The sequence below is a fragment of the Dioscorea cayenensis genome, chromosome 1 (assembly GCF_009730915.1).
Source record: "Dioscorea cayenensis subsp. rotundata cultivar TDr96_F1 chromosome 1, TDr96_F1_v2_PseudoChromosome.rev07_lg8_w22 25.fasta, whole genome shotgun sequence".
Taxonomy (NCBI): Eukaryota; Viridiplantae; Streptophyta; class Magnoliopsida; order Dioscoreales; family Dioscoreaceae; genus Dioscorea; species Dioscorea cayenensis.
Genome location: NC_052471.1, coordinates 15,647,646 through 15,661,799, shown reverse-complemented (window position 1 = coordinate 15,661,799; position 14,154 = coordinate 15,647,646). Strand labels below are relative to the sequence as shown.

General features: G+C 33.2%; 1 protein-coding gene and 1 pseudogene across 1 annotated transcript; one reads left to right on the top strand and one right to left on the bottom strand.

Moving 5' to 3' along the window:
• Positions 1-2,520: 2,520 nt before the first annotated feature.
• LOC120255237 lies at positions 2,521-4,133 on the bottom strand (annotated as a pseudogene).
• Positions 4,134-10,621: 6,488 nt separating this feature from the next.
• Positions 10,622-13,396, top strand: LOC120255145. The gene is made up of 4 exons (XM_039263069.1): positions 10,622-11,027; positions 11,242-11,462; positions 12,089-12,129; positions 13,105-13,396. Exons 1-4 carry the CDS (start codon positions 10,622-10,624, stop codon positions 13,394-13,396), a joined length of 960 nt encoding a protein of 319 aa, XP_039119003.1.
• The last annotated feature ends 758 nt before the right edge of the window (positions 13,397-14,154 follow it).

Genomic DNA, 14,154 nt, shown 5'->3' with positions numbered 1-14,154 from the left:
AACTTCCCAAAATGCAATAGCATAGAAATCAAGCTTACAAAACACATTTATCAGTCCCACATCAAGTGTGTGTGTGACAAACTGAGCTGTAGGCAGCTAAGAGACATGCCCACATCGAGTTAAAAGAGACATGAAATGTTTTTTGGGGTACAGTTCATGAAAAAAAGTGCAACTCCACCTTATATACTTCATAGATATTACAAAAGTTGATTCTTCAATGTTAAACATTGAAAATTACAGTTAACCTCATTTTAGCCTGCATTATTTTCCCATCGATTGTAACAATGAAGACTTCTACATAATTAACTATCAATAGGAGCTTATGTTACTTCATTTATGGGCAGGTACCACAGAAATCAAAGAATAACTCAATAGCATTAAGTAATGGAGGCAAACCTTGGTGCTGGAGGAATTCCAGAAAGATCATACTTGTCGAGCATTCTGCAATCCTTTGTGAGACTTCTTTCGCCTTCAAAAACTTGAAGAGTAAGTGATGATCATTAGCTTGAGTCTCAACATAACTGCATTCAGGTTTCAGTGAGAATAATGTGGGGATGTATACCTGAATGGAAACGGTGGTCTGTTGATCCTATTAGTGGTGAATACTGTTAGGTAATATCGCGAAAATCAAATAATAATCAAAGGGCATGCGGAAGCAATAATATATTTGCGATATATTCTAATTGTTTTAATGAAAACCGTAATTTAATTAAAAAGCCTAGAAAATTACCTCTTAATGTTTCTCTTTTCTTTGAAGCACCAAATTTATCTCTCGGATTGTCGTAAATCTCCTAGCACCGAACAGAAGTCTCATGCCTCTAGATCACATGCCAGAATTAAGAGACAATTCCTCTTCTTCTCTAAATAGAGGCTAGGGTTAGAGAGGAAGAGAGAGCTTGGGGATTTTCTCACTAGAGAATTAATTGAGTTGAGTCTATAGTTGGAGAGGAGTCATATTTATAGAAACTTCATAAAACATGATAAACATTATTCAATTATAAGTTCTATTTGAAATATGAACCTTCATAATATGATAAACATCATTAAATTATGAATTCCTATTCAAAATATGAACCTTCATAATATGATAAACATTACCATAGAATTTCTATTACAAATATGAGTCCTAATCTAACTAAAACCACTTTTATCTTTCCGTCCTCATAATTTTGATTATCTATTCAACTCCATCGAATTTAAATCAAAATTTAAACTTAAGACAAAAACCCTAGACCAATTTACAATTTCACTCATCCCATGAAGTAAAATTGTAAATTAACAATTTTACCCATGTACTCAAAATGAGACTGATTCTTTATCCCTTTAAGCGTGACTCCCTAGGTTCACTCCGATTGGCAATGGGAGGATACCAAAGGATGTGGATGACACCTAGCCAGCCCGTGGCCCCATGTCGTAACCCAATTGAACACGAATAAGTATATCATTACGAACCTTTTCGATTATGATTACCATATGTGTATATACCTTTCGTTCTTGTATCCCAACCGAGTGAGAGCCATGGTAATTGTCAAACTCATTGAACTCGATCATATGCAAATAACTATAGTGGGGTGAGATTACCAAACTACCCTTCGTGTCCGACACTATTAGTTTGACTGCCTTGGCCAAGATCTTATAATCTCACATACTTATAATCACATAGGATACTGAATCGTTTACTTCCGAGAGAATGAATTCCTCCTTGGTGATCATTCACAACTGCTACTTGTCCGACATAGTCGCACTTCGAGGTCGGCCTTCCCAAAAGGTAAACTGAGCCTAACAACTCTAGTAATAGACTAGACGTCACAAGTATATTGTGATCATGATACCTCAGGTCTAAGGTCCACTCATATGATCATAACCAACAATCCCACTCATTGATTTTCAAAGAGTAAAACCCATGTGATTGGATTGTTGCGAGTCATGTTTGAATACACCAATTCCCAATGATGCATTTATGACATATGCTCCCACTATTCCATCGTGTTCAACTAGCACTCTTTGTCAAAGTATATTTCATACAAATCCTTACGAACCTTTAAGGCCCAATTTAAGTTTCTCTGATTTGCGAACTATTTAAGTGTATAAGTATCAAACCCTTCTAGTGCTCTCCTCTTTATCCCATAAAGAGTAGAAGGTTTAACTTAATACATGATGGACTATGATATTCAAAACTAATTATAATGCCATCACAAGATTTATATAAACATCAAAATAAATGTCTATTTAATAAGAATAAGAATGTATAATACAAATGAAATGCCCTAATACAAGTATCCTAGTTGGCATTCGAGGGAATAATCATAACAAAGACTTGGGTCTTCTTGGTTGGGATGAAAATGTTCCTCGGAACCAACTTGGTTATCGTTCTACTAAAAGTTTCAATTCCAAGAGTAAGGGACACGACATCCAACAGGAGGATATCTGTCTATAAAATATTGACATATTAGAAGAGTTCAAGGTTATCAAGCTTCTGGTGTGTAGACTGATCTTTTTACCTTTGGTCTCTTTACCACTTTATCCACTAAGAATGCTTCCTTTCACAGCTGCATCATAAGCAACAACCTCGTATGGGTTGACTCCCTTGTTGGCCATTTTGCCTTTGAAGGAATCCTTCAGAAGCTGTTGCCTAGTTCCAAACAATGAAAATCATTAAAATTGTGTAATTTACTAATAATAAATATCTTGGATTGGGAGAACCTTTGATTGGCTTCTATCCATACTTCCTTCATGAATACTAATCAAGAGAAAAATCAGCAAGGCTGTTACTTATAGCTGGAACTTTAATAGACCTCCTCATCTTCTACCTACAAATCAATCAATTTAAAAAAAAAACTGAGATTAAAACCTGTTTCGGAAAATCAAATCCAGTATCTTGAAAAGCTTTTAGTATTTCCAACAGGCCTTTTATGGTTTCATTACTTCCGCCACTCTAAACATTTGCAATAATTGTCACCTTCACATGCAATTTTTGAAAATTACTAACATAAATGACAAACAAATTAAAATAAAAAAAAGGGGGGAAAAACATGCTACACAGACCTTTGATATGACAATCAATTGAAACATTCTACCCAAGTTGAATAGATTCCTCTTAACTAAGCTGCCTAAATAGAAAAGCCCAACTCCAGCAACCTCTTCGCGGTTGGGTCTCTTAATGCAGACCCGTTCTCGTGGTTTTTCCTTGACTGTGAGTATTCCAGCTCTGATTCTCTATTGTATGCCAACAATGGTCTTAAGATCGACCGGGTGGCTGGTGGGGCCTGTGACATAGAACACATTCACTATTATATTATCTCGAGTTGAAACCTATGCTCTTGTCACAGAAAGACCATTTTCACAGAATGTGCGTGTTACATCGGCGAGCAAACCTTGCAGTAGATTAGGAAAGCTCTTAGCAAAAATTCACTAAATTCAGTATGTTGAAACTAGATGCTGGTTTTGTTCTCATACAAAGCAAGTTCAAGATTTATTCTATCATAAAAGGTCATGAAAAATTGCATTTTGGAGGAAAATTCTATCTGCTATGCAACATCGAAAGGCAAAATTACAATCAAATTTGGGTGAAGTTTGAAGATTTGAACTGAATTGAATGAGTGATCAGATGAATGATGTAGTTCATCAAATTGTCATAAATTATAGCTAAAATTGCAGGAAAGTAGAAAGGTAATGAATCATTTTATGCATTACCTTGGATGCTCTTCGCTCAATAGCAGCTTGTAAGCACTGAATCACACGTTGCCACTCAGCCTCTGAGTTGATCAGAGTTCCATCCTTGTGATGAACGTAAAATACCTGAGAAAAAACCATAAAAAAAATTCAGAAATAAGAACAAAGGATTTCAAATTTACAAGGAATTCCATTGAAACCAACCTGATGAGCTTGATCTACTTTGGTGTCAGTGATTCCATGAAAAGACATCATACTCCATGTCCGTCCGGATGCAAACAATGTCGAACAATAGCTGCTCGGCACTGAACATTCACGACCTAGTATCCCCTCTTGATCCAGTTCTGAACAGAGACAGACAGTACCAAGCAGGACTCCTCTCCGCCTGTGAATATTCTTTTGTAGTCCCGATCCTCGAACGTCATCTGATGTAGCCTTCGATCATCGTTCTCACCCACCATTGTAGTCGCAGCCGAAACGGTGGCTCTGGAGCTGCAAATGTCGTTATCCCCTTTGAGTACATTCCAAAGCCATGCTTCAATGTACTGGATCCTCTGAATCACTAGAAACTCATTTCTCGGCAACCAAAATCAACAAAAACATGTATGAATTATAACGATGGAAACCTAAAGCGTATGTGATTGAATTGGCGGAGATGGAAGTGGAAGATGATGGGAGGAATGAGGGTGAGAAGGAACAACACTGGGAGAAGCTGAAGCTGCCTCCTCAAAGAGAGTCTCCGTAGGTGGACCTTGTTCGCCGTAGGAGAACGAAGGGAATGTTAGAAATTAAGAAACAAAGGCAAGAATAAAAGAAACCACAAGAAAAAAAAACCACATAAATTTATGTGGCTCACCCAAAACTAAGGCTACGTCCATGGCCGCAGGCTAATTTCACTATTTTTCTTTAAAAAACACTTTTTATAAGGATGAATATATATATGTGGGGAATATATATATAGAAGAGATAAAAAACCATTGTCAGGTGGAAATTTTCAAAATACCTCATCAAAAATTTCCAAATAACACAACTAGGTATTTAGTATAATCAAGCTCCACACAACTCAACAGGGAAGGAAGCTGATATCTCCTGAAAGTAAGTCTATGGAGTGGAGGATCACGTTGGATGGGGTTTGTTTTCATGGTGTTGATCAAAAAGGGGATTCTCACAGCCATCGTGTGCATCGGGCTAAGCTTCTTTGTGCTTTTGGTTCAAATGAAAGGGGAGTTAGAGTTCTAATTTTTTTTTTTTTAGTGGTGTTTTTCCTTTTTCTGGAATTTTTTTGTGAATTTTTGCTAGTATTATATTTATATTTATATTTTTTTATTCTATTTTTTTAATGGTTTTTGGGACTTTGCTGGCAAAAGTAGAATAATGGGGAAAGTTTGGATGATGATTGAAGAGATAGGAAGAGAGAGGGAACATAATTGAAGAGATGTTTTTTTAATTAAAAAAATTAAATGGAAATTTGGGAAAAAAATAATAAAACATTAAATTTTGGAAAGAAATATTAAAACCACTTCATGCAGAGTCAAAATTATTAATACCTTGGCTGTGCAGCCAATTTGGTGTAGCAGCTGAGAAGAGTGGATCCGTGGGAAATTATTATTTTAAATTTTTATAAAAAAATATATACAAAATTTTTAACTTTAAAAAAAAATAAGAAGAAGTGGAAGTTTTTCTTATTGGATTGAAAAGAGTTTATTCTGGTGTGGCAAAGGAGTAATTCCTTGGTATTTTGTTTGGATCCTGTCTGTTCTATAAGTGAAAGATTTATATTTGATATCCTACTTTTGGAGTTACATGAATTGGATGAAATTCTCTTGTAATTGGAATTTGCATGTAATAAAGAAATTGCAATTGGCATTGCTCTCCTGTGGATGTAGGTCATATTGTTTTATCAAACCACATAAATTACTCGTCTCTTACTATTTTGATCAATAGGTAACAATTGGTTCAATTTACGAAGTAAAGTCATTGCATATGGTCCTAGAAGTCAAGAATAAATAGCTTTCACGAAATTGAGCAACTTATTATCGTGATCAATACACAACATCTTGTTCAATTTGCAAAACAAAGTCATTACATATCATCCTAAAAGTCGAGTCCTGAAAAATACATCTTTTGTAGATAATCCTTGTCTTTCTTGACTCGTTGTTTTTGGGCCCATGGTCCCATGATAATTGATCATGGGCAACTTATGAAGGCCAAGGTGAATAGACATATAATATTATGATCAGTTATGTCTCTCCTAAGTAATCCAAGTTTCTCTTAACTCACAACCACTTGGTCCCAAAAAAAAGGATAGGTTACCAAATAAAATTTCAAACAAAAATAAATACATACAAATAGCTCCAAAGGGATTGAACTTGATGTAATTGGATGGTTACTTGAGAGAGATCAGCTTTTCATTTCAAATAAAAGAAATTAAAAAAATTAGCTTTCAATTTTAAAAATCAAAAAATTCAAAAATATTTGTTGGACAAAATAATCTAAGCCATATTACTTGGTCCAAGTGAACAAGTTACAAAAATGAGAAGGATTTTTTTTGTATGCATGCCTTTCAAATGGGTGTAATTGTCAATGAGACCTCGGACACCATTTTCCCCACCTTGTATCCCTTCAACACAAAATTGTTGATCTACAAGACTTGGGTAAAGTTTCCAATTAATAGATGTTAAAAAAAAAAAGTTACCTGAAACCCTTTAAATTTCTAAAATACCATTTATTTGATTTGTGTTAATATCCTAATGCATGTTGTATTTACCAATTTTGCAAATAACCACTAAAACCTAATATTATTGATTTTTGTGCATTAAATGTATTTTCTAAATTGGGCCGTTTATATAACAAAAATTATTACAAATTAACCACTATAGATATATATATATATATAGTGTGGATAAACATCCTAAATATTAAAGAATTAAATGGCTCAAATAATTTATAACTAATATACAAAATAGCTTCAAGGGGATTCTAGAATGGATTCTTTTAATTTTTAAACCACATTAAACATTTTTAAAACATCTTTTTTAATTTAACATTTTCACATAAAATAATATAAAATTTTTTGGTGTCATAATGAATAGTTATTATGGGTAAAAAGTGAATCTTTCAGATGTAAACTAAGTCTCCTTTGATTTCTTTTGTTGCCATGGCAACAAATGGACTATTAAATGAGATTTTGTATTGATGAATAGCCAAATGCAGGCCTAAATTGGGATAAAATAATTGTGTAGTTAAATTTACTAATAAGAGATTAGCATGAGTAGAAAGGAAAAGAAAAAGTCCAAACATTTTGACAATAAACCATGCCCATCACTAAAGACCCTGCATGTCTTTTTTTACTCACCCAATTTGATCATCTGTTAGAATTCTTCACAAGTGATAAGAGTTTAAATCACAAATAAAAACATATTTCTAAGAGTGTAAGTAGTGATTGTGTGCGAGCGATCCTAGCACCAATGTGTGCATAGATCTCACCTTCACTTGCTCTGTCAAGGCTTGTGTACGTCTCTTTCTTAGCTGTCAAATTGTTCATCTTGACAAAAATATATATATATAAACACTCAATCACCCATGTAATATCTCATTTAGCAAAAAGTTTAAATAAGATAATATTGATGATGAAGGCGATCATTAAAAAAATAATGATAACTTTTTTTTTATCTGAATATTCCTTAAAGTTCAACTAATTGAATCTCATAGCATGAAACCAACTATAATGTATAGTACTTAAAATTTGATATTTCCCCCCTTAATGCATATGCAATACTCTATCTTAAATATACCATTAAAATTGAGCAAATTATCATCATGACCAACATGAAACAACTGGCTCATGTGCAAATAAAAGTCATTACAAGTGAGTCTTTTATACGTCTTTTAAGTCTCTCTTAATTCACTACTCTATGATCCTATAATAATGAGTAGATTGTGAAATAAAATTCTAAACAAACATAATTACATCTAAATAGCTCTAAATTGGAATAAAATTATAGTGATTAGTGTGATCGATTGAGAGATAAAGTTTCAATTTTCAAATAAAAATGAAATGAAAAAAAAAAGTTTCTACAATCACTTTCATAGACTAAATCCACCACTAAAGACTTGTATAGTATTTGTATAACAATAGACCAATTTTTTTTTTATTTGGAGCTTGTTGATCAAGGTGATGTAATCTTCTTCTATGGTCAATGTTTTTGTTTTTGTTTTTGTTTTTTTTTTAACATTTTTTCATAATGCACCAAATTGTCCCTATGTCATCAAAAAAACTATTATTTATCTCTATACCCCTGCTAATAAAATACCCCCTAAAGAAAAAGTGCTTTGTTTTATTTGTTTCAATATTCTAATGCATGATTTACTTTCGATTTTCCCAATACACCATTATTATATTATTATTATTATTATTATTATTATTATTATTATTATTATTATTATTATTATTATTTATTAATGACTTATTAAAAATCTTTTTGAATGGTTGTTTATTTCTTTTATTTTTTAAAAAAATATATTACAAATTAATCCCAATATAATAATATATTATTATTATATTATTATTATTATTATTATTATTATTATTATTATTATTATTATCAAGCCGACTCTTCATTGTCCTCCGCCACCTCTGTGACCACAACTCTTCCATCTGTGGTGCCTGCATCGAAGCCTTCAGCCCCCTCACCGTCCTCGCCGTTGATGTGGCTACCAGATCCAATCTCGCCTTCGGCCCCCTCACTGTCGAAGCCTTGAGAAACTCTTCTGGAGCAACACGTTCAAAGACAAGCCCGTTCTGATCTCCCTCCTTAGAGACATTGCCGATGCTCTGGTCTCTTGTTTAGCAGTTGAAGGCCAAACTAGGACTTCATAAATTACACTATGAATGAATGTTTGTAATTTTAATTGTATTAATGTTGATGAAGATTGCAATGTTCCTCATCGATTGGCACAATCAAATGAAAACATTGCATGATGATTTCCTTAATTTATTTTGAAGTTTCTAATTGGTTGTAACTTTAAGAATTATGTTATTCTAATGTATATCATCCCAATTGATTCTTTTTTTAATTCCAAGCTTGTTGCGATTTTTTAGAAATGGATGTGGTGAATATCATTGGAGTACTGTTTTTTTTTTTTTACTACCAATTCCAAGTTCATATCATTTTGACTAACTAATGGAAATACAATAAAATAATGAATTATGTGATATGGGTTTGGTTGTAAACTAATGTAATTGACTAATCTCAAAATATAGTTTCTAATAATGTCATGGAAATCATTAAGGGAGCACCTAACTCTCATCATGAGTTTCATATATCACTTGTTTATAATGATAAGAAAATTCACATTAACAATATAAATTTAAGATTTGACTTAGTCAACAGATTAACTAGCCATAATGTAAATTAGATTAGATTATGCATAATGTTATCTCAATGCATAGATTCCTTTAAATATTTTTCTTAAACGTGAATGAAGTTATTAATTCATGGGTCCCAAATTTTTTCTAAGCAATTTAGTGAAATAATTCACTGTCCTAAATAATTATTTTTTTTTGTATATGCTTTGATATATTCTAATTGGTTGCAGTTTTCTTTATAGGATATCATGGCGAATATCACCGATGCAATATGCATAAATGACAATTCCACCTTTGAGGATATTGATAGCCAACAAGTTGAAGATTTGCATGAATTGACAACACAAGATGATCAACAAATGGTAATGAGTCCATAATCTTGAGATGAACTAGAGATAAGACTCCATTTGTCGGTATGGAGTTCGAGGATGAAGATGAAGCATTTCAATGTTACTTGGATTATGCAAAGTCCAAAGGTTTTGGTGGTAAGAAAGGGTCATGTGTATCGTTCATCTAGTTCTAAAGTAATTACTTGTCAACACTTTGTTTGTGATAAGGAAGGAGCTAAATGTATGTCAGACAAAAGGCAACCAGGAAAAACTATTCAAAGGCGCAGAGATACAAGGACAAATTACCAGGCTCGAATGGTAGTGTCAAAAATGAAGAGTGGACTATGGACCATTAAGACATTTGATGATGTGCATAATTATTTTTTACTAACAACTCCATCTAAGGTGATGAAGATACGGTCTCACCACCATATTAGTGAGACATGTATGAAATTTGATGGAAACATTGCATGAGAGTAGAGTGCGATCGAGCCAAATGAGTCAAATATTAAATGAAACTCTTTCAAATACAGGATCTACAATAATTACAAGGGTTGATTGTTCTAATCATTTGAGAGGAGTTCGAAGCAACAATATTGGGCAAGAATGCATGGCTATTGTTAAGATTTTCAAGGAAAAAAAACTCAATGATGATTTTTTCTTCTTTGATATGGAGCTTGATGAATTTGGTCAAACTAGATGCGTATTCTGGGTAGATGGAAGGTCTAGAGTGGAATATTCAGAATTTGGAGATGTTGTTTTCGACACTACTTATAAAACTAATAGATTTGGTTTCCCCTTTGCTCCTTTTGTTGGCGTCAACCATCACATGCAGTCAATTTTATTTGGTTGTGCTCTAATTGCAGATGAAAAAGAAGAAAATTTTTTATGGGTATTCCAAACATGGTTGAGATGTATGCTAAGGAAATATCCAAAAACCATAATTACATATCAAGACTTGGCTATGGGGAAGGCCATTGCAGAAGTGTTTCCAAATTCTGACCATCAACTTTGCTCTTGGCATATAGGAAGAAATTCAATGATGTATTTAGTAGATTTGAAGAGCAAAGAGGGCTTCATGAGGGACTACAACAATTGGTTGCATCATAGTGAGTCGATTGAAGCATTTGAAAATAGATGGGGTGAACTTAAAGCAATATACAATATTGATGATAAACATTGGTTGAGTAAGATGTATAACATTCGACACAAATGGGTGTCTCTATATTGGTAAGATATATTCGCAGCTAGAATGACTTCTACACAACATAGTGAAAGTATCAACTCATTTTTTGATGACTTTGTTAATGCACAAACTCCAGTGGATAAGTTTGTTATGCAATATGATAAGGCTTTGTTTGCTCAAAGAAATGATGAAGAAAATGAAGACTTCAAGACATTGGACTCTATATCTATAGCTAAGTATTACACAAGTCATCCAATTAAGAAGCATGTAGGAGAAGTGTATACAAGAGCTTTGTTTAATATCTTTCAAGTAGAATTACGAGAAAGTGATATTATGCTTGCCAAATGGGTTCGAGATGGGTTTGAAAATGCAAAATATATAATTTGTAATCAAACTGTTGTGTTTAGCAAAGATTGTAATGAAGATGGTGAGCCTTCCGCTACATGCTCTTGTAAGAAGTTTGATAGAGAAGGTGTGTTGTGCAGCCATATATTGAAAATATTTAAAAAAAAAAAAAGAGGTTGCAAAGATTCCCAAAAGATATATTCTACGCCGATGGACTATGGATGCAAGATATAGATCAAGTGTTATGATGGTTGAGACATGCAACAATGCTTTCACATCCTTGATGAAGTGGAATGCACAAAATATGTGTTTTCGTATCACACAATTTATATCATCCCTAGATATGTATGAGAAAATCATGGCTAAGCTTAAAGACATTTTTGAAATCCTTGATGAAATGTCTAGTACACCAGAACATAGATTGTGCACTGGACAAAATGAGGAAAATCAAGAGATTATTGGTTCCTTTTCTTGCCTTGGCTTCTCAAGTGAAGATAATGTTTGTAGGTCAAACATTAGTATTCTTGATCCAAAACCTGTCAAGAGCAAAGGTCGACCAAGAGTGAATACTAGAATTGAGTCTAGCATCGACATTCAATTATCAACTAAAAGAAAAAGGACTTGTGGTAGATGTGGAGAAAAGGGTCATATAATGACTACTTGAACATTTAGTAAGACATTTTTTTCTTATTAAAAGTTGTATTAATTTATTTTATATTTTAATCACTTTTTTATTATTTACTAAATGAAACTTTTCATTTGTGAATATAGATCCACCCTGAGCAACAAGGAGCACTCACTTTTTGAAGCTACTTGTGATTTCCGTTTGGAAGTTATAAACAAGCTATCATTCTAGGACAAGTGATTTATGTAATCAATATTGTATTGTGTAACTTATTATGTTGCATGAATCTTTAATGGTTTCATTGTGATGATGGTCATGTTTTATGTTATTTCAATTTTGGATGAAGTTTTTGGGTTTTTCACCATTGTAGTTGATTTGCTAAATGGTTTGCAAAATACTAATTAAGTGTGAAAACTGTAATTTTTTTATATGAGGTTGATGGATTTGTTAATGTATGAGGTTGATGTATGTGGTTTCTAGGAGGATGTATGTTAATGAGGTTAATGGACTTGTGAAAATTGTGATTATAAATGCTTCTAAACATTCATGAAATACTTTTGCAGGCATTATCTTTGGATTTCAGGAAACAAGCTAACATTATCAAGTAGTGATACTATATAGAGTGAGTGATCAGATTTGGATAAGATCATCATGAATAACATGATCACACACTACAATGGCTTTAGAGAAATAAATGATCAGAATTATAACATGAAATCCTTGCATATCAGTAAAACATAGGAGATGGTATCAATAATTACTCTGCTTGTTCATATGAAACAATAATATCAATTTTAGTGCATTCAAATTTGTTTTTCTTTTCTGTCATTGTTATTAAAAAATTTGGAGGTTCTTCAACATCAAAATCACATTCCAATAACCTTTGCAATAATAGCCTTTATAAGAAGAATGAGTTAGAAATGCATGCACTTTCAAATCAGTTCCATCAGTTGAGTGTAGATTATACTTCTGAAACTCCAAATTTTTATTCGAGGTATGTGTTGATTCCAATTAGAAGATGTTTATCAAATTCATGAAATTTCCATTATATCTAAATTAAACAAGGTCAAAATAGAACATAGTTTCTCTCACCAAAATGAATTTGATGATACACTCCCATAAGTCAAATAGCATTGAAATATAGAATCAACCAACAAAACACAATCCATTGTATCCTAATTTTCTAGCAGCTTAAATTGTAAAGCAAAACTATTGAGTCCATTGTTGGTAATACATATTCAATTCTTTTTTGATCCACCATCAAGCATGAATTCTCCAGGACAAGTACTATTATTTTTATTCAAACTTGTACTCCATCTCATCACAATAACAACAACCTTGGATTTCAAAAAGAATCAATTGGGATGATATACACTAGAATAACCGAATTCTTAAAGTTACAACCAATTAGAAACTTCAAAAGTAAATTAAGAAAATCATTATGCAATGTTTTCATTTGATTGTGCCAACCGATGAGGAACATTGCAATCTTCATCAACATTAATACGATTAAAATTACAAACATTCATTCACAGTGTAATTTATGAAGTCCCGGTTTGGTCTTCACCTGCTAAATAAGATACCAGAGCATAGGTAATGTCGCCAAGGAGGGAGATCAGAACAGGCTCGTCTTTGAACATGTTGCTCCAGAAGAATTTCTCAAGGCTTCGACGGTGAAGAGGCTGAAGACAAGATTAGATCTAGTAGCCACATTAACGACGGCGGCGGTGAGGGGGCTGAAGGCTTCGACGCAGGCACTGTGGATGGAAGAGTCATGGTCATGGAGGTGGCGGAGGACAACAGAGAATAGGCTTGTCAGGAGGACGGGTGTCAGAGAGAACGGAGAGGAAGGAGGAAAGGGAGGAGGGTGAGAGGAGGTCTGTTCTCCAGAGAAGACAAGGGAGGAGGACACAAGGGCTTCTCATCCAAAAGTGCTTTTAACTATTTAATCAAATAACATTATTGTTTTTAAAGTGTTCAATAGCCGTTAGATGGCCATCTAACGGCTGCTGGAGGGGACATCCCTAGAATTGAATTCTAGGGACATCCCCAGTGGATAAATCCTCATATATATATATATATATATATTGTAAGTGCCTCAGCAAATGTGTTGGCAATGTTCTGGCTAAATTTTGAAGATGACCTACTTAGATTTTCCTTGGGTTTCAAAAAACTATACTAGGAATTTCCATTTTAGCTAGCTATATACCTTATGCTAGAGTTTATGAAAATATATTGGAAAAAGTTTTGGAAAGGTTCTGTTGGATTTGTGGTACGAAAATTCAATGAGATGGTACAAACAAAGCATGCACTATTCATTAGCTTCTTTTCTCAACATGTCCTATTTCACATCCTCAACACATGAGTCAATGTCATCAATACTAAAACAATGTAGGATAAAATAGCAAAGTCAATAACTATTGCTTTATGAATATCAAATTCAATTTTTTTCAATATTAAGTCTCAAGATAAACTTTCCTTGACAAACATCAATCACCTATCTTGCAGTTGAGAATAATAGCCTTCCTAAGATGATAGGAATGCCTCTATATCTAACATCACAAAATCCATGGGAAAAATAAATTTATGTTTGCCTTACTTGACTCTACTTGAAGTGACAATTCATCAA